Here is a 20,715-nt window from a genome sequence, read left to right on the forward strand (position 1 = left end):
CAACCTGTGCTTTTTCCACAGGCAGAACTGCCTCTTTCCTTTGGGAACTGTAAATGTCATGTGGCTGTGCATTGTTATGGAAAACTGTAAATTCCAAAACAGTATTTCCAAATATTTTTCAAGGGAATCCTGTTGTTCTGACAAATGCCCAATAACAATCCACATACAGACTTGTCTTTATTAACAGGAGCTTTTGCAGTCCTTAACCTTGTGGTATTGCCTTAATTTGTGTTGCATCACAGGACAGTGAGTGTCCGGAGCTGATGCTGCCTGGGTCAGAGGACCACAAACAATGGAGCCACCCTCTGTATTGCCCAAACCCAATGTTCTTTCTGCTTAAGCTTGTCCCAGGCTAAGATCATTCTTATCTGGAATGATTTCAAAGCAGAAATGGACAGTGTGCTTTCTGATACTCTCCTGTCCTCTGAGCAGGAGAGAATCAAAGCTGGTTTTTTGGTCTTGTGCTGAAGGACCAAAGGCTTTGCAGTACAGAACAAAGGTGGAGGAATATCAGCAGTCAGGATGTGTTTGGGTTTTCAGTCCCCATCAACCAGAAAGATGTGTGAGAGCAACCCAGATATATGTTGTCTGAACTCCCAGAGAATAAAACTGTGATCAGTTTCCTTCTGTGTAAAATCAGAGGCTGAGCCCACAGCAGATCTCTTGAGGAAGCCCATAGTTTCACAGCAGCATCCAGCCAATGTGAGGCAGCACTCCCACTAAAAGGGTGTAACCCAGCTGCCTGCCTCTGACCCATCAGTCTTTTCCTTTGGACACATTTAAATCTTATTTTTACATGCTGACCCCAGTCAAGGAATTGGTTCAAGTTAAATGCTATCCCTTGCTTCCAGGTTGCTCTTGACCTGGGTCAGATCCTCAAGCCAGTAGCAGCACAGACATCAGCAGTGGGACAAGGAAGGTGGAGGCCAGAGTGTAAGGGACAGTGGGACATCTGCTTTTAACAATGCTGCTTTAAAATCACTGTGAAACTATGGAAGAACTTCCTGTGTCTCCAGTGCAGGATAATTATAAATAGAAAAAAAAAATGCAGAGCTCCAACCTTTTTCTTCTTCAAAAACTTTCTTTAATGTGGAGTCACCGATGCCACTGTGAGTGTTAAATTGAAAGACTCAAACTGGAAATTTAGACTGTTTCCTGGAACACAAACCATGCTCAAGATGAAGCTGTAAACTTGACATATTCATGAACACCTGCTTTCACTGAAGGGTGCAGTGCAATTCCCTTGGTTGCTTTCATTCTTATGGTAATTCCATCAGGGTATTAATTCCTGTAGGACCCTCCTGGTTTAGGAAGATCAGGGATGTGTGGATAGTTTTCCTTAGAAGCTGTATGAGTGGTTGGAGTAGCCAGACTTCTCCTACAAGAATTCTAAATCTACTGAAAAAATCCAGGCACATAGCCTTACAAATACCAGTATTGCACCCTGTGTTTGTTATCATACAGCCTTTTGCACTGGGCTATGCATCCATGTTCCCATTGCATATCCACACTCCCAGGTCTCTCCAATCAGGAGTTAATTCAGTGGTCTGAGAACAGCACCAGGGAGCTGTACCTAAACCCATGCTTAACACCCATATGGACACAGCCTGGGATGAGGCACATTCCTGAGTCTGTGCTCCATGCTGGTCAGTGGAGACTCATCTCCCTGTGCGCACGAGGGCCTTGAAGTCCACTTCACAATGGTGCCACGTGTTTTCTAAGAGTCAGTGGCTTCACCTGATGAGTTCCTAATGCTCAGCTCCTCTTTCAGTGTGCACATGTTGCTCAGTATGCCGACTCCTCAGAGGTGAGTGCTGGATTTCCTGTGTCCTGGTATCCATGCATCCCTTTTGGGCATGGCTGCATTCCCCAGCCTGGCTTGCTCCTGATGCTCTTTTTCACTGGGTTATTAACACCAGGGGAACAAAGCAGGGGAAGGCCAGGCTGTGGGCGGGTGTGGGAGCTGTGTGTGTGCTGATGGCAAGAACCGCAGTGCTTCTCACCATACTGACCTGTGTTACCCAAGGCTGGGATTGTTTCTCTGGAGAAGTTCATTCCTTTCTCTTCTAGAGGATGTGCCATGTCCTTGCTGTGCAGTGCCTTGCTCCTCTACCCAGTGTCCTCCAGTGCTGGTTTAAATCCACTGGGAATGCAGCAAGAGCAAACCCTCATCAGTCCCAGCCCTGTTTTGCTGTGTTCCCTAAGGATTGGCACATGTTTCTTCATTGGTGGAGAGGATGTTTGTGTTTGGGCTGAGCAGGGTATGTAGCAAAGCCCAGCAGCAGACCCTGGTATGACAAAATAGGCTTGAACTGACTGTCCCTGACTCAGTCTCTGGCAGAAGCATTTTTGAAAAATGTCCCCACTGTCCCCAGCATTTATTGTGTTTACAAACGCTGGAGTGCAGTGAATGGTTTAGCTGCCGGTGGTCTTTTCAGTGCTGTGCCAGTTAGCTCGGTTGCTAAGAGCCCAGACATGTCACTTCTGCATTTTTTCCCAGTGACAGATGAAAGGAGTGGGAGAACTCCAATTTGGGCATGCCAGAGGATGGGACTGCCAAGCAGCTTGTCTGGGGAGAAAAAAGAAATACAGACTGGCAGTGTCTCATGTTGGTGGGAGCATAAGACCTTTGTAACTCCTTCTCATCTCATGTGCTTTTTGTTTATTTTGCACACTAATCAACCCAGAGACAGAAGCAGAAGGACTAAAGGATCACAGTGCTGCCACCGTGCTGCAGCCACCTGTGCCTTCCCACAGCCCTGCACCTGGTGCCAGAGGCCTGTGCAGTGTTGGTGCTTGGAGGGTGATGGTTCTAGCCTGGCAAAGCCTCCTTGCACCCTGTGTGGGTGGCAAACCCACCCTCATATTTAATTTGTTACCCTTCCTTTTCTGGGTGAGTGTGCCATCATGCAGGACAATGGAGCATGTGTAAGGTGGTATCTGTTAGAACAACCATGAAACACTTGTATTCACATGGCATTTAATTAAAACCCTTCTAATTTTAGCCTAAACCTACTTTATGGATTTGACTTCGAAGTGTTATTTATCAAAAGAATCACTGAATCCTAATGGGCTCAACAGCCATGAGGTAATTTTAGAAAAGACATTTAATGATACTAAAGCAGCAATTAGTCCAATATGTTTATGAATTGGACCCAAAGTAATTTTGATCTTGTTGAAATTGTGTACCCTGTCTTGCACATGGGCTTGTTTTACTATTCCTGCCCCCCTTTCCAACATAATCCAGTCCCTTAGACCATGTCAATAGGAATGTGCCGGGGCTCTATGTCATAGAGGGTTCATTCTGTCTCCACAGGCTGCCCTTTCTCTGTCTCCAAGGCAATAGATGCATTAATGCACTCTCAGACAGTGGCCTGCCATTAAAATGCTCCTTTGTAAGTGCATCTTTGGTAGCTTGGAGAGCTGACTACGTCATGTGAACATTTTTCATTGCCACAAAAAGCTGGAGGAAGAAAGAATCTAATTTTGTTTAGCTAGGACTAAATTGCCTTGACCAGTTGGCACTCATCTTTTCTTGGTGCAAACTTTTGTGTAGCCAATTTCAGAGTCCCATCATTAGCAGTTCTCATTTCCAAAGAGTTTATAATCTAAATGGGCAGATAGTCAAGTCTTTCCTCAAGCAGGGATATTAAAGACTTCTTTAGAGCCTTGGTGCAGTCTTTTTTGGCAGGAGCAGTTGCCTTAATGCTCTTGCAGGTAAAACTCAATTATTTCACTGTCTGACTCACAGAAACTTCCACAGCTCTTAGGAGAGCACAGGCTGGTGGAGCACAAGTCCAAGCATTCTGCTCCTAGATGATATCCTGAGAGAAGGTGTCTTGAGGATGAGGCCTGCAGGTGCCATGGAGTGTGCATTTCTGCAGAGCCTGAAGGCCAGGCTGAGCACAGCCTGAGCCCCCTGAGCTGGAGCTGTCCCTGTCAGCAGTGGAGGTGGGCTGGGTGCTGGTGGGCTCCTGTGCTCTGGAGCAGGACTGTCCCTGTCAGCAGTGGTGGTGGGCTGGGTGCTGGTGGGCTCCTGTGCTCTGGAGCAGGACTGTCCCTGTCAGCAGTGGGGGGCTTCTCTATTCTGAAGCTGTTGGCTCCACAGGAGAGCCCTTTCCTGCCCAGCTGGATCACTCCCACTGGCCTCACGGTCTGCACATGACAAAGCATTGATGCAATTCAGGACATTCATCCTCCTCTGCTCTGGGCAGCTTCACTAAAATACAAGCCTGTTTGACAGATGTACTCCAGCACATCTTTCTGACAGCTCCTATGCCAGCCCCACTTGCTTTTGTTCAGGGCCAGGCTTTTGCTGGTAGGACTCTCCAGGTCTTTATCTGAGTTTCTGATTTATCTCCTTTGTGTTTTGTGGAAAGTCAGGCTGCAGCATTCAGGAACAGTGGTACAATTATGTAAGAGCTCTTTTTCCCTTTCAGAGAGGACAGAGTGAAATCTCCAGGGATATCTGTTTGTCTTTTGGCAGTGCCTGGCAAATGCTTAAACACTGTTTGATATTAAACAATCTTGCTTGGGACCGCCATTTAAGAAGTAACAAAATTATGTTTGGTGATGTTCTCTCAACTAACATCTCTTAGGTGCTGTTGCAAAGACCTGGGGCATGGTTGACAGTGAGAAACCATTTTAATTCTTGCAGAGAATAAATATATCTATCATGAATTGAAGAATCAGCTGTGTATCAGGAGAATTTTTGGGGCAGCAAGTATTTGAGGGGGCATTTAATAGTAAAATGCTGATCAGAAGCCTTAGGCAGTGTAAGAAATGTGCAGGGACATTAGTGATGAATGGGTCTGTTTTGGGTGTGCACTGCCGGGTTGTGCTCCACAAGGTGACAGATCACACACATCCAGCAGTGCAGCTCACCAAGGACCTCGATGGGACATCCACTTAATTGTGCTTTAACCAAATCACCTTAATTGTGCTTTAACCAAATCACCTTATTGCTCTATTGGCTGAATCCAAGCCTTTCTTTGTGGTATGCTAAGAAGTGCACATGAGTTATTACAGTGGAAAGTGCTATAAAAACACTAATTGACTTTGTGTCAAGGGGCTGATTGTACATCTCTGAACTAATTCAATTAAATCGTGGAGATGGTTTTATTTTGGTTCTTAGCCAGTTTTGCTTCCAGCTCTCATTCGGGGGATTTTTTAACCTTATTGAACATAAAGAACAAACAACAATTTTCTGTTGCTCTAGGCATTTTTTCCCTTAAAAATTCCCTTTACTAAATACTGAAGCAAATTTTAGAGGGCTGGTTTGTCTCGCTTTGCACTGGTATTTCTGAATAGCAATTTGTGATTTTCTTTTTGAGATTTAAAAATAGTTTCATATTTGTTTTGGTTATTTCAGGGAGGAAAAAAAATCACAGAAAATCAGTAGTTTTTAAGTAGATTTTACCAGCCGAAAGTTAAAACATTAATTGTTGTTTAATAAATTCCAGCTGAAGGACAGATATGATAAAAGCAAAGATGAATATTTCTGTGTTCTGAAACAATGTTCCTTCCCCCTCTGCACCCAAATGTTTTCTCCTAACAGTTTATTCTTTCTTTTTCTCTATGTAAATATTATGGGACTCTGATGTAAGTGTTACAGATTGCATGAATTTTCCTCTGAGGTGTTTGGAATAGACTAGCACTTAACAACTCACTCATTTGTGGGATGTGTTTTCATTAACGGATGACTTTGTTGATGTGATTAGGCTTGTTTGCTTTGGTTGCATTTGATTCCAGCTTTGGAAAGGCTGTCTGCCTCTGTTTGGTGGCTCCTGGACAGTGTGTGCTGGTGTAGCTGGCTGCTCCTAACTCCTTGGTTTGGCAATGGAAACTGCTGGGGAAGTACAGGACTTGGGTCATTGTCTTTTGGAAATGATGGTGAACTTATCTTTGTTGCAGGAGAAAGAAGCTGATGGCCATCGTATAATAGATATCTGTTCTCCTGTGCTTATTAAGTGGTGTGCAAACCTCTTTATGTGAATGATCCCCTGGAAAGGCTTAACTTTGGAATGACTTTACCTTCCATTACAATAATACAACACCTCGCTCTTGATTTGTGTAGTCTGTGACTGGTTTTCCCCATTGCTCCTGAGGAGTTAAAGTGATGGGAGAAAGAAGCAAAATAAGGGGAGGTCCAATGTCAAAGTTGCCTGTTTCCCACTGTAACTGTGCTTAAGTGTCCAGATTTTTCAGAGGATCTAGATCAAAGTAATTTGTTCACTTGCACTTAGAGTGGGCCAGGTCTTGACTTCTGTTATACTCATGAAAATCCACAGGAATTTGCTACAGCATGGACCATAGTCTGAACCAAAGTTTGCTGAAAAAAACAGCACACTACTGATATCCAAAGATACTGCTTTGGAAAGAGTTTTGCAACTGAAATTTCTTAGCCTTGTTGAATCACAGAGATCAAAGATTGCAATGATCTGTCCCTACATATCCTGGTCCATGCTGGGTTGTTCCCTGAGGTGCATTAGCAGCTCAGATCCCAAATCTGCAGGGCACTTAAATGTCTACTTGAAATGTGCCCATTTTCAGGGCTTCCCACACAATGTGTTGGCTGTATCAGTTCCCTTGGGAGGAATTATGATGGAATGATAGGAACTGGAATTAAGGGATCCATTTCCTTAGACTGTTGACAGTCAGATTCTGTCTTGCTTTAGAGGAGAGAGGAATGTAATCTGGTCTGTGCACTGAAAAGGTGTTTGCAAGAGGCAGCAGTAGCTTTAGTCCTGGAATACCAGCCCATTTCCCACTTCTGCAGCAATTCAGCCCTTTACACAAAGATGTGGAGCCATAAACATAACAGGTGGAGACACCTAAAACACAGCCTGCCCTGGGATGGGGACTGAGAGTCTCCCAAACAGAGTCAGGGCAAAGGTCTGGTGTGTGATCCATGTTTTTACACAGCCACCTCCTGGCTGTGACAGTCCCTGGGGTTGTTGGCAGCTTCCCTGGAGCAGCACACACTGCTGACTCTGCTGCTTTGGGGATATCTGATAGTGGTGTGAGGCCCCGCAGCCTCAGATCATAAAGATGGCTCTTAGAAACACACAGGAGGTCACCCAAGGCCAAGTGCTGTCCTCAGAATTCACTCTCCAGCCCTGACAATATGCTTTGCTCCTCAATCTTTACCTTCTCTGATAACAGACCTTGGTGTCCCAGAACCCTTTCATTCACTTTAAACCTCCATTTCCTTTCTCCCCAGTTCCTCACATGTGTGTTTGTCCTTCTGGTTAACCCTCTGCTTTACATTTTTACTCACTCTCTTGGTGTCAGAAAATCAGTTTTTTATCACATCGTCACCATATTCACAAAAAAATAACAATTTCAGAGCTGGGGCTCACACAGCAGCCACTCTTCAGAGATGAGTTCTCTGCCATCCCACAACAGCGGAATGCTTCCACAAACGTGGGGCAAAGTCTGGCAGATCAATATGAGCTTGGGTTGCTCACAATACAGATGTCCTTCCCAAGGCAGGATGGGCAGGGAATCCTCCCTTCTTGTTCCAGGTCTTAAGGAAAGTGCCGTGTGTATTCAAGATCTGTTTCTCATCAATGGCCAGAAAAGTAGTGGAAAAGCCTGGGATAGCCCATCTTCTTCCTTTTTCCAGGAAGCAAAACTGGTTCCCATTTTGTCTGGTTTTCAGTGACCCATTCACAACAACGTGGAGCAGGGAAGAAGGGGACATCAGCCCAAATTCAATGAACTTTACAGACCTCTCAGCTGCAGGGATCAAAGCAGTGTGTGCCAGCTTGGAGGCTGAGCTCTCCTCTTGATCTTCATGGAAGCAGCTTCAGGACATGGATATGATGCTTGGAGTGATGGGGATAATGGAAAAGCCTGCAGGAGACTGTGCCTGATGTGGAAGCGACATGGATGGCAGAACTCCCTGGGTATCTTTTTTTGCCCAGCATCTAATTTAAGAGAGGGAACAGTAATGAAGAAAGCAATGTATGCTGCAAAGCCGTGGGATTCACAGAAGCATTATCAGGCTGACAGGTCCTCCTGTCTCCTTTTCCAGTGGAGTGGCTGGTTGTATAATGGGAGCAGGGCACATTTTCATCATTCTATGCCCTCAGCCTCAGCAGCCAGTGTCTCCTCACTCTGGTCACTGAACACTAACTCTGGTTCTCCAACACCCTTCCATCCTGTCCCATTCAAAGCCCTTTTTCCCTGGTGAAAGCCCCTATCTGCTCTCAGTGGCACATGGCTGGAGATGTGTTGTTGAGCCACTGTGCAAACCTCAGTGAGGGCACTAAAAGAAGTCCTGACCCACTTCTACTAAACTTGTCTAAATTTTGATTTGGCTTAGGCAGGCAGCAAAGAACAGCTTCCACATCCAAGAGGGTTTAAGCTAGGCTGCTCCTGGGTAGATCACTTCCCAAGTGGAGGGATAAAACAGTAAACCAAAACATTCCTGTTTTGCCATGTGGTCTAGAGAACATTTAATTCTCCCCACAGTGCAGTTTTCACACTATAGTTCTACATAGAAGAAAAACATTTCAGCATTACCCTGGGCCTCTCTGCAATGTGACTATCAACGTCTTCAGTACAGCTGGGGAAAAAGTCAACTTCCAGCTCTTCCTGAAAACCTGCAGTGGTGTCTTCCAGCCTGCCCGTGTGAATGGTGATAAAGGGGTAGAAACATGGGGTCAGTGGGCAGGGGATGGTGTGCACAGGCTGCTGTCTCAAGCAGCAGCTGCATCCTGTGGGCTGAGAGCGATTAGCTGCTGACTTTAATTTGGCGCTGGAGAGAGCCCCAGTGACCTGCTCATGACTTGTGGTGTTGTTGTAGCCAAATCATTTCCCCTCTGTCTGTTACCCAACTGAAAGAGCTGTCAAAGAATTCAGTTCTTTTGGGCTTTAAGAATCAAAAGGGATTAGTATTAAATGTTTAAGAATCCTCTTGGTTTCAGTCTTCGGGGTTCAGTCTTTGGTCCAGCAGATTCTTACAGAGTCTGCTGAGACAAGAAGCACAGAGCATTATTTCTATATATGTTCATGCAACAAAGTATAGACCCAGTAATTCTGATTAGTGCTGCCTAAATAGTAAATAGATCCACTCCTATTCAGAATCAAAAAAGCCCTCTCAGTTAAACAGAGAAACCTCCCAGCCCTACTGGTAAGAAACTATGGAGAGCAGGAAACTTGGTCATGTTGAGTTTCCTCTTCTGTACCTCTTGCTTTGGACTGGTCATTGAAAATACTGTCTCATTAAATTACTGTCTGTATTTAGGCAGCAAATGGATTGTCTTGTGTAACACGACCAGTCCTACAAAGGTCGTGCCATAAGTTACAAGGATAAGAAGCACCAAGTGTTTGTGGTCTGTAGCTGTGAGGCAATAAACTGCCTTCAGGTCCATCAGCAGAGCTAAAGCTCCACCACATTTACTCCAGAGAGACAAAAGAGAGACTTTTCTCTGCGCTGGTTTTCCAGCAACACGCTCACTTGCTGAGTGTCTGTAATGCCTGGTGAAGCCTTTTGTGAACTTCAGTGGATCTCAGACTGAGTGCTTGCCTTGACCACTCTCAGTTTCAAGTCTGTAAGTGCTGCTGTGTTTCTTATTTCTGCATCCAGACAGGTCTCTCTGTGCTTACCAGAGGACTTCAAGACCCATTTGGAGTCTTCTAGAGAAAGCAGTATATGCAGGAGCTATGGATGGAACCAGCAATTCAAGAAATCAATTATTTTATTTATCCCTGAACAAACAAACAAACAAAATCTCTTTCTAGTGTCAACCTCCCAAACATCAGAAGCTGTGAATGTAGCCTCAATTCTGTGTAAAATAATCAAAATAGACTTTATAATGGCTTTTAAAACAAGAGCCTTCTGATTTCTAACCCCACAGCTGCTATTATTAGAGTGTGATGTGTGACTCTTCTGTCTATTAATCTCTGGAAGATGCATGGCTTTGCAGTGAGTGATGTTTGTGTGAATCAAACCATCACTGATTTCCTCATCCCATGTCTTCACATTTAGGCTGCAAATGGCTGTGTTAAATAGGTGAGATAAGTGTGGACATTAGGTATGAGAAGCCACCTGAGACAAACTGTGAACCAAAAGGCTCAGTGTTCTCAGATGATGAAGAGAATGATTGTGCATCCGTGAACAAAAGGCCCAAAAAGAAGGATCAACCCCTTGAGGTACTTCCATATTGTCAAGACTCCTCCTTCTACGACATTCCTTGATTCTTCAACTGGCATTTTCAACTGAACAAAAACCTCTCTTTGGTCTAAACTCACTAAGCACACTTTAAGTTGCTTCATGGAAACAAAAGAACTAAAGGAAACGCAGATCTCACTCTGTGATTTGCCAAAATTTTAGCAGTGTTTTGTTATGGAGGAAATAAAACCTCCATGGGAGATGCTGTAGGCAAAGACTCCTTGCAGATCTGGTCAGGGTGGATGGAGCCACAGCCAGCAGCTGAGATCTCCACCTGTGGGAAGCTGAGTTTGTTCCCTCCTTCCCTGGGTTCAGTGTGAGGGTGCAGAGCTGTGTGGTTTGGTCAGGAGGTACAATCCCTTCTGCTGGGTTGTGCTACCTGTGGGGCTTTCACCAAAGTCTGGGCTGCTCTGTCCTGGCCATAGAAAGGTGCAGCCTCTCCAGCGACTCCCAGAGCTGTCCAGTGGCCTCCCAAAGGAGGCAGAGCTGTTCATGTCCTGTTTAAAAGTCTTGGCTGTATAGTTAATGGCAGCTTTGCTTTAAGAGCCACATGGTTTCCCAAAGAGCAGCCTTCTCCCAGGCTGCAGGAGGCACTGCTCTGGCTGTGTCCCTGGGCTCCTGGTCTGCAGAGAGCTACTCCACACCAGCTGTGGAGTCAGGTGAGGTGTGGGATCCATTACTGCTGTGCATAGCAGCTTTGCTCCTCACCTCTGCTCCAGCTGTGCTTTCTGGGCACAGCCATCCCATCCAGATCTGTTGTGCTGTTGGGGATTCACCATGGGGACCTGGGGTAAGATTTCAGGCTTGGAAGATGGGATGAAGTGTTGGATTAATCCCATCTCTGTAAGAAACTACTTTGATTAATGGTCAAGCTAGAAAAAATGGAGATTTAGGTGGAGTCTAAACAAAACCTCACCATGCTGCAGTCCCTTGTCTATATGAATATTTATACTTTGCTGCATCATGGGAATGCAGAAACATAACATGTCTTGGGTTTGAAAGTCCTATAAAACAGAAATGACAAAGTCCTGGCTGGTCCTGTCAGGCCCTGACAGGTAAATATAGGTTAATGCTATTAAGAAAACAAGGCTTTGGAGATTTATGTAAACGGCATAGAAGAGCCTGCCACACCTTGCAGTGTTACTTAATGCAGTGACAGGGCTCCACACTGAGAATCCAGGCTCTGTTACAACATCTGATAACTATTTCTGGTTGTGAAGCTCACGAGACACAATGCCACACCAGAACTCTTCTGAGAGAAGTAGACACTGCAAATTGGGGCTTTTTCTTTCATTAGTTTGCTAGCCTAACTAATGTCTATCTGAGTCTGGAGAGCAGGGTTAACCACAGGAAACCAAAAGGAAACCACATCCATGGGGTTGGTCTGCCTCCTCCTGGGTAGTCAGGGCTCCTTGTAACAGCTCTGCACCAGCTGACTACAAACCAGAATTCCAATAGCTGGTTTCTAAAATAATTTCACCAGATTTTGTCTGGCCTCTTTCCCAAGCAAGAGCGTGATTTTAAAGAGTTCTACCTCCTGAGAATTACAGGCCTGGTGTGTTTCACCTTGGGAAACCCTTCAGCTTTGTAATGCCATGAGCTGTACCCTCTGAGGAGCTGTGGATGGGTTGGACTGGGCAGGATGGGCTGGGAGACACCAGAGCTGGCTCCCTGCCACCAGTTTGATCTCTAGATCCATGAGCTGCTGTAAGTGGCACCAGTTTGACCTGGCTCTTTCAACTGTTGAGTTATTAGCAATCTTTAGCCACACCTCTAACCAAGCACCAGAGGGGAAGGTGTTGATGTGACCTGGGTATACAACAGGCTTCTTAAAGATTACTCCTCGGCTGATCATTCATCACTGATCTTCAGGGCCAAAACTTCTGCATAACTTCATGTGTGCAATGGGGTCCTTGTCACAGAGGTCCCACAAAGCTGGGTGAGTTGTAAGAAAAAAAAAAAATGTTTCTTCCTGTTCCTCTGAAGTTTTGTCTTGCTTTTCTGCAGGCACCGCCTAGGACCCTTAGACCTCGCTTCAGGAAGAAAAGTACCTCGTCCTCTGCCACTGAAACAATGTGAGTGCAATGAGCCAATAGCACCAAGATCCACAGAATGTCTCTCTTCTGCCTTAAAGAGCTACTTGTTCATAACGTAGGAAACAGCAGTGGGATGGATGTGCTTTGATGTACAGCACTGTAGACATGGCCTTTCTCCCTCCTCTCTCCGCATCTTTCTGTCACACGCTGCTGGCATTTGTCCCTGACGTGGGTAGGACAGTCTGGCAGGCACCTGCAGGTGTGGGGTCCTGGTTTGGTTTGCAGAGTGTGCACCCACCCACAGTGTACATTTACAGTTTCATTTGTGTCTGCATTGCTCTTGGTCTGTGAATGCCCAGTGGAAACAACAATAATCAGTTTCTCATGATGCTACATTGACAGTGTATTTATTTATGGCTTTATCATGGATGAAGTGGATTTGCAGAACCCTTGGATTTCTCTTTCCTCCCTTCCTCCTCAAGACTGTGAATGATGTAACAAATGTCAAAGTACATTTGAAATGTCCAAGATTTGTTCATGAAAGCTGAGCTGCAACTGCGTTTTTCTGCAAGTAAATCACATGCACTGAGAAAATCATTGTGCTAAACCCACAGAGACAGAACCACTTACAGAGGATGAGGAAGTGATGTGCAAGAGAAAAAAAATTGTTTTAATGATGTAATGAAGGGGGAGTCCTAATTTTGATCAGCGTGAGCCAGGAGAGTATTTTGTGGAAAATGATGTGTAAAAGAACTAAATCACACCATTTGTGGCCAATGTTCTACTGCGAGTTTTAAAATGTGAGCAAGCCAGGCTTGAGCAAGCTGCAGCCACAGAAATTAGAATTGCTTCAGGGATGCATTTCCAGGGGAAAACACACCTTTCTCCTCTGCTGCAACACTGCCAGTCCCAGCACTCTGCTCTGCTGCTGAGGGGCTGCTGCTCTGCTTGCATGAGGAGAGGAGGGTGCTGGGTCTGAGCTGCTTTTTGAAGCCTGGAGTTTCTCCTGTAGCATGGAGTTTGGTTAGAACCACAAGAACCAGATGGAGTGGTGTGTTTGTATCCATATAAAAAAGAGAAATATAAAAGAGGAAGACATGGTAGGGTTTGTGTATTTGTGCTTCAAGTTGGTGTCTCTTGTAAGTGTTGAGCATGTGAGATTCACACATAAGTTAATTACGTGACCCTTTGTGTTTGCTCTCAGACCTGTCACATAGACTAGAAAAGCATTTAGCATTATGTAGGATGTGCCATCACCAATGGATCAGCACAGGGGCTCGATGGTGTCACTGTTCATCTGGCTCAGGTGCAGCAGCCCAGGGTGCCAACAGCCAGCTGGAGTGTGCCAGGCTCAGAGATAGCTCTGAAGTGACCTTTGAAACCATTTCTCTGCTGGATGTGCACCCATATCCCAACTGCCCATCTGGTGGATCCCTGAGGTCACCCCCACAGCTTCCTACATGTGTGGGGAAGAAAGAAATAAATTACACGCACACAGAAATGTTTATCTGACCTGGCTAGGAAATGGAAAAAGCAAGCAGGTATTTCCTGTGTCTGCCACAGTATTTGGCCTCATTACCTGAGAATTTTATTTCCTTTACGTGTGCTGATCCAGTCATATTTTGCAAATTTTGAAAATTTTTTCAGAAATTAAATTAAAAAAACCCAAACAAGCCTGTGTAAAGAGCAGTTACAGAAGAGTCAGTCCCTGGAAGATACTCAGCAAAAGCTTTGAGAAGCTAAGCTTATGTATTTTACTTCTAAGCAGCTTTAGAGTTTATTTGATTTCTTTTGGCTAACATTAAAAAGAAATAGGAAAACTGCCTGCAGTGTTAGCAGAAAATAAAATCCTGTTGCAAGCAAGCCATGTTTTCCTGCTATGCAATGGGCTGCTGTAAGATAAAAAAGAAGCTGACAAGTTTTGCACTCAATTATGCCAAATAACCCCAACAACGTAGAGCTGCATAACGTCTGACAAATCCTAATCTCAGATACACTGTATTAACATTAATTCTCACTAAAACTATTTAATGTGCGTCTAATCTGCTGTTTTACTGTAAACTTGACTGTTTAGCATTTCTTAAGTGCTGAGGTGAAATGTTGACAAGGGAGTTGCCTTATATCTCTCCAAACATTCACTGTATAAACGAGAAAAAAAAATAAACCTTTTCATATCTCTGGAGAAGAAAAATATGTATTATCAACGGAGCTGTATATTTGTGTATAGATAGACAGATGTGAATGCCTGACCTCGTGCACTTGTGCTCCTTGTGCTCCAGTGCTCTGTACAGACCAGAACGGCCACTCGCTTTGATTCCTCACCTTCCTGGCACAGGTTGTTTACAGGGGCTGCCCCAAGTCTGTCAGTTCAGTGTCAGGGCTGCGTGTGCTCATTCCGGATCAACACCACCCGTGAAGTCTTTTGTTCCAGCTTTTCCCTGGAGCCTCTGCCAAGGAGCGAGCTCGGTTCGGTGAGTCGCCTTCCTGCGCTGCTGCTGACCCCTCCTGGCAAACCAGAGCGTGCAGGACCCGGCACAGGAGAGGAGGCAGGGATGGATGGATGGATGGATGGATGGATGGATGGATGGATGGATGGATGGATGGATGGATGGATGGATGCTTTCTAGGCATGTGTTGGAAAAGAGCAGTTCTCAGGTCCCTTCCCATTCCAGGTCTGAGTGTGCAGGCTGGCTGGGCACTTCCAGATCTCTCCTCCTAAAATCAAGCAATCTTTCAGCTGATGGTTTAAAATAGCAGGTCTGGCTTAGTTTAAAAAGCCCAGTTTTGGAGCCTTTAAGGCAGTTGGCCACTACCATCAGTCCTGCAGGGCAGGCAGGCACCTCCTGATGTCTCAGAGAGGGAAGGGAGAGTGGAACTCTGAAGAGAACAGGCCAGCCCAAGGAAACAGCCTTTATCCATCTCAAGGCTCCAGTGAAATGTGCATTATTTTAAGCACATAAAACTGAGGCTGAGGGGAAGGAAACTGCAGCTAGAGATGGTCTGTGGTAAACAGGCCTGTGAATGACCTCCCCAATTTACAATAAATTCACTCAGTTATGAAGAGAATAAGCCTAGAGCAGCCCAGTGCAGCCCTCTGTGCCTCCTCTCCTGCCATAAGGGTCAGGATCACTGCAGCTCCAGCAGTCACTGATCCTGAATCAGGATCCCATCAAAAACAAGACAGACTTCATGTGTGTCCCTGTCACCCTGAAATGAATCAATCTAAAAACCTTGTGGAAGTGCAAACTCAGCACAGAAGGAAAGAGAATCAGGCAGTTTATTCCTGCTAGGAGGGAGAAAGCTGCTTGGAGAGACGATGCTCCTCCTGTAAACAACCTGCTGCCTCTGGCTGCTGGCGAGTCCTCGTGTCGTGATGAACCCTTGTGCTCCTCACCCACACTCTCCCTTTTGCTGTTAGTTTCAGGTACCTGTTTTGCATCCAGCACATTTGAACTAGCAGAGAACACGTTGGGATTTGCATTTAGACAAACTGTTTAAGGCTCATAATTGTGCACTTGGTGTGATTTCTTTCCTGTGATGGGTAGAAAAGGTCTGTGATACAATGGTACACTTGATGCCTCACAAGGATGGCCATTACAACAGTATTCCAAAGGTTGATGTTTTGCTGGTTTTGTTATACTGCTTGATATACATCTTGAATAAAGTCTTAATCTTTTCTTTATTAAAAAAAAACAAAACCAAAACCAAACATCTTTAGTCTGTTCAATGTATCTGGCAGGCCAGAATAATCACTTTGATTGCTGTATTATTTTTATCTGAATTCTGGCTGACTGTATATAGATGTATTCACTAAGTGCTGCATGTCCTTCTGAACTTTCTGTATCATGAACTGGAAAAAGAACGAAATACAGCTACTGAACACTCTGAGTAACTAGTGAATTCATTGCAATGCTATAGCCTTGTACAGCAAACCCCCTCTGCTCTACAGGCAGCTCTGGGGATGATAACCAGGGACTGTCTGCTCAAAAATGGGTCATCAGGGAATGCTTTAAAGTACTGCTTTCATACACTTGCTGGAGTATCAGCTTTGTAGAGAAAACATCTGATCCAACCCTCAGCAAAGCCAGGGTCTTGTTGATCTGCTCACTCCAAAAAGACCCCATGATAAACCCTTGTGTGTGTTCCATTTATGTCTGACCAGTGTGAGGTGTAGTCAGGCTTACAGGAAAAATAAACAAGAAATTACTCTGACTTGTCTGCTTGAGGATGTCACGTAGGACACAAAGAATAGATTTTACTATGCAAAAAAACAACAGATGGCACAAAATGTGAGTCCTGTAATGAAAGCTGGTAGCCAATACATTTTAAAATCAGTTATAAAACCAGCATGTAGCTATGAAACTCTGGTTTGGGGTGGTTTTTTTTCCCCTACACTTTCTAACATGGACACAAAGCAACAGTGTGTTATTGTGACAGGCAACAATACTGAGATGGACCCTGCACTCCTTTTTCCTCTTCCCCAGAAGACTCCATTCAGTGAGCCACCAGTATGTATGGGTACACAAAAATAGACTGTGGGGTTATTTAAACATATTATAAAAAAAAAAAAAAAAAAAAAAAAAAAAAAAAAAAAAAAAAAAAAAAAAAAAGTTGGATTATTCACTTTTAGTGCTGTTTAGTGTATTCCTCCTTGTTAGACAACCACAGGAAGCCACCAGACATCAGAATGTGTAGATGACCAGCCTGACCTCTGCTAAGTAAAACACAAGCTGCAGATGAAGATAAATTTGAACATTCCTTTATTTTGGGCACCGATTCCCATAATTCTGCTCAGATGATATGCACACGTTTATTTTAAAAAAGCACAGGCATTGCAGATTTATGTTCCAAAACCCAGACGGTGCCACACGACCACTCTCTCTTTCCTAGAGATGTGCAAACCCAAGGTTTCTACACACGAAGATTTGTGCGGTCGTGATACTTCTGGTAGGGGTCATCAATGTACCAGTTCCTTCTTTTCCAGAAGGAAGTGGTCATTTTATCCAGGAGTTTACACTGTGTCTTTGTGCACAACACAAACTCCCTCAAACGCTTCTTCTGGGCAGCTGACTTCTTCCACAGCTTCTTCTTATAACCAGACTGTCAGAGGAAAACACACACAAAAAAACCCAGTTCTTAGTAGGTCACTGCAAATGCACAAACACAGCCATGCTGCTCAGCAAATCTGAGTAAATCCCCCCCTTTCAGGAAAATGGGAGTCTCTGAGAGCTTTTTTTTAACTTCCACACCAACCACTGCCTTTCAAGGGAAGGAAAACAGCTACAGTTTACACTGACTGTAAAGAACAGGCTCTCATTACCCACAAAATCTCACCTTTCTCCTAACCCAGAGGCCGTTGTGCAGCCGCAGGAACCTTTTGACCACGGATTTCACACTTTTCCTCTTTCCTTTCCGCAAGCTGCAGTAGGTGAGGGTCCTCACTGGCTGCTGGAGTAAACTTGGAAGTAGAGGTGTGACACTAAAAAAAACCACCAAACCAGCCCCAAAACGGGGAGGAAAACAGAACAGGAATGAAACACTTTTTTCTAAAAGTAATCATTGCCTTTATCACACATAGAGATCAGAAGGGCTGTGGTTGTTTGAAGGGTAACAAGGACTTCTCTAACATTACAGCACAGCACCTAATGGGTGTAGAATACCAACTCTTGTCAAAATTCAGCTCAATGTTATTATTCCACACAGAGCACCTTTTTTTTTTTTTTTTAATCTACTAAAAGCAGTCAAACACTCAGAAGCCAATATTCAGCTGTTACTTGGATTCAGAAATTACTTTTAGAATATTAATCACAAAATAGTTTGAGTTGGAAGGGGCCTCGTAAATCATCTAGTCCCACACCCATCAGCAGCAAGAGAAACAGTAGTGATTACAAGACTAATTGTAAAATATGGCTGCAAAGAATATCCTAATTTACCTCCTGCTTCAAGCATTAATGGTGACTGAAGTGGGAGGCTTTGGGGCTAACACAGACCCACTGCAGAGTGCAAAGGTGCCCAGGAGTGTCAGACTGATATATATTATACAGGTATGTGTGTCTATGTCTGTCTATCTATTTTATATATATATATATATGGGGGATGGGGTCAGTCTCTTCTCTCAAGAAACAAACAGGACAGGAGAAAATGGCCCCCAGTTTTGCCAGGGAAGGTTTAGATTGGCTCTAGGGAAAACTTTCTTCATAGAAGGGGCTGTCAAACACTGGCTGCCCAGGGCAATGGTCAAGTCACCATCCCCTGGAGGGATGTAAATTCTGTGCAGATGTGGCACTTGAGGACATGATTTAGGGGTGGCCTTGGCAGTGCTGGGGTAAGGGTTGGGCTTGATGATCTTAGGGGCAATTTCCAACCTATGATTCTATAATATTCACATATATATGGAGGAATTTCAACATATATACTACACATGTTGTACATAATTATACTACATATTATATTATTAAATATAACACAGACTATAATAACAACATAATATTAATACACATGGTGGTAAATTATATATTATATATGTTACAGGTTACAAAATAAATCTCCTATATATTACATATGTTATGCATATCTAGTGGAATAAAATGTGTATTCTTAAACGTATTTATGCATACATATATTTTAATATAAATGTATTTCAAATTACCTATATTTATACGAAATAATATATATGAAACATATAAGATATACAAATAAATATATATATTAAGTACATATATATAAGACATATAGAGAGAAACTCCTCCATATGTATCTGAAACCCCCTTTAAGGTTTTTTTGCCCGAGGGAGAAGCCGCGCAGCCGCACCTGCTGAGCACCGAGGGGGGCCCTGCCCGGGGCCGGGGGTCGCCGAGCAGCCGCGGGGTCCAGAGCGGGGCAGAGGCCGGGGCCGGTCCGTGCCCCACGCACCGGGCGGAGGGGCCGCAGAGCGGGAGAGCGCGGGGGGCCCAGCGCCGCAGGATCCCTGCGGGGACACGGGAGAGCCTCAGCACCAACGTCCCAGCCACACACACCCCCAGCCCCAGCCCCGAACCCGCCCCGGTACCGACCCGCCAGGGCCCCGCGCACGGACACGGCCACCGCCGCCATGGCCACGCTGCGCCGGGCGGGGCCGCGCCGGGAGCCGCCCACGGGGGTGCGCCCGCGCCGGGGCCGGGATCCTTCCCTCATGGCCCCGGATCTCTCACGGCCCCGGGGTCCCTCACGGCCCCGGATCCCTCACGGCCCCAGATCCCTCACGGCCCCGGGATCCCTCATGGCCCCGGATCCCTCACGGCCCCGGGATCCCTCACGGCCCCGGATCCCTCACGGCCCCAAGATCCCTTATGGCCCGGGCTCCCTCACGGCCCCGGGCTCCCTCACGGCCCCGGATCCCTCATGGCCCCGGGATCCCTCTTGGCCCCGGCGTCCCGCGGACCTCCCGAGTCCTCCTCGTCCTCGGAACCGGCCTGGTCCCGGTGCCGGTGCCGGTGCCGCTCCGTCCCCCCGCACACACCGCGGGGTCACCTTTAGTGACCGGCACACACCGACCCTCCGCCCCAGCGCCTTTGAAGCCTGTTAATAAAGTCTCCTAAAAAAAAAAAAATAAAATTCACTAAGCGGATTTAACTCGTTGTTTGTGGACATTGTTATATGTGTGTATTATAAAATTGGCTTTTCGCAAGATGTGTGCTATATGATTAATAACATAGTAAGGATATTAAGGATATAAGTTTATTTCTGCTATTGGTAAGACTAGATATAAAGGGAGTAGTTGATGTAGCAGCTGCTTAAACTGTCTGTTTGGTTGGGATAACATCCAGTGAACATGTAAAGAAGACTCTGCTACTGATAACACCAACTATCAGCATCTACCACCCGCAGAAGGCACGGACCAAGGCCCAAGCTGGACACGATAGAAAGGACACAGCCACGAAACACGCATGCTCTAAAAAGGCGGACCCAAGGAGGAACCATGCAGGGCAGTTCCTGGAATATGGATGGAATTTCATATATCGATATAACGAGAAGGGTATTTAACGAGTGTCTCTGAGAAAGCAAGGTGTGGACTTGGCTGAATGCCGAGTCACCCGGCCGGCCGTTTTTGGTTTTTTCTTATCTCCTAATTGTCTTAATTATTTTATTAAACATATTCCTTAAAATTTACTAAAAAGTGAACCTCGTTTTTCACAATTTGGGGGCTCTTGCCGGGATATACCTCGACCCTGAAACCCCATGAAAAGCAGAGCTAGGGAGGCGCCCCGCCTGGTTTTTGGCGGCCCAAAACTTTGTTTTTCCTGGTGAGAATTGGGGATTGCAGGTAAACATCCAAAGAGACAAGCAAGGAGAAAGAAAAAAGCAAGTAAGAAAAAGGGAAAAGGCTCCCTAAAACTGCAGTATTTTTGCTCCATAAAAACCTCGTGCACGAAGAACCTGGAAAAGAAAATGGTTGTGAGTATTTCTCAGGGGAGCGGGTTAAAAGGGGGGTCTGCGTGCTGTGTGAATGGGACACTGGCT

At 45.2% G+C, this 20,715-nt stretch overlaps 2 protein-coding genes across 6 annotated transcripts in view; one reads left to right on the forward strand and one right to left on the reverse strand.

Annotated features, from left to right (window-relative positions):
* REEP1 (receptor accessory protein 1) overlaps positions 1–16,208 on the forward strand; it is a 67,464-nt gene extending 51,256 nt beyond the window's left edge. Inside the window, exons 8-10 of one of the 5 annotated variants that reach the window (XM_083861108.1) lie at positions 1,772–1,807; positions 10,022–10,161; positions 12,188–16,208. In XM_083861108.1, coding sequence (XP_083717234.1) covers positions 1,772–1,807; positions 10,022–10,161; positions 12,188–12,259 — 248 coding nt within the window. In that variant the 3' untranslated portion in view covers positions 12,260–16,208. Of the gene's footprint in view, positions 1–1,771; positions 1,808–5,920; positions 6,213–10,021; positions 10,162–12,187 lie in introns of those variants that run through there. The other 4 variants (XM_083861110.1, XM_083861109.1, XM_083861111.1 and 1 more) reach the window with 4 other exon arrangements.
* A 751-nt stretch (positions 16,209–16,959) lies between these two features.
* MRPL35 (mitochondrial ribosomal protein L35) lies at positions 16,960–19,404 on the reverse strand. The gene is made up of 4 exons (XM_083860924.1): positions 19,269–19,404; positions 19,027–19,183; positions 17,551–17,695; positions 16,960–17,316 (listed from the first exon to the last, which is right to left on the reverse strand). Exons 1-4 carry the CDS (start codon positions 19,387–19,389, stop codon positions 17,128–17,130), a joined length of 612 nt encoding a protein of 203 aa, XP_083717050.1. The 5' UTR covers positions 19,390–19,404; the 3' UTR covers positions 16,960–17,127.
* Positions 19,405–20,715: the final 1,311 nt, after the last annotated feature.

The sequence above is a fragment of the Zosterops lateralis genome, assembly GCF_965231275.1.
Source record: "Zosterops lateralis genome assembly, chromosome: 5".
NCBI lineage: Eukaryota > Metazoa > Chordata > Aves > Passeriformes > Zosteropidae > Zosterops > Zosterops lateralis.

Excerpts from the sequence above, each read along its gene's own strand:
- MRPL35 (XM_083860924.1), bottom strand. The coding sequence starts at position 19,389 with ATGAGGGAAGGATCCCGGCCCCGGCGCGGGCGCACCCCCGTGGGCGGC. Across the intron at positions 19,184-19,268 it reads CGTGCGCGGGGCCCTGGCGG|GGATCCTGCGGCGCTGGGCC; the intron begins GTCGGTACCGGG and ends GTGTCCCCGCAG. Across the intron at positions 17,317-17,550 it reads GCCTCTGGGTTAGGAGAAAG|TCTGGTTATAAGAAGAAGCT; the intron begins GTGAGATTTTGT and ends TTCCTCTGACAG.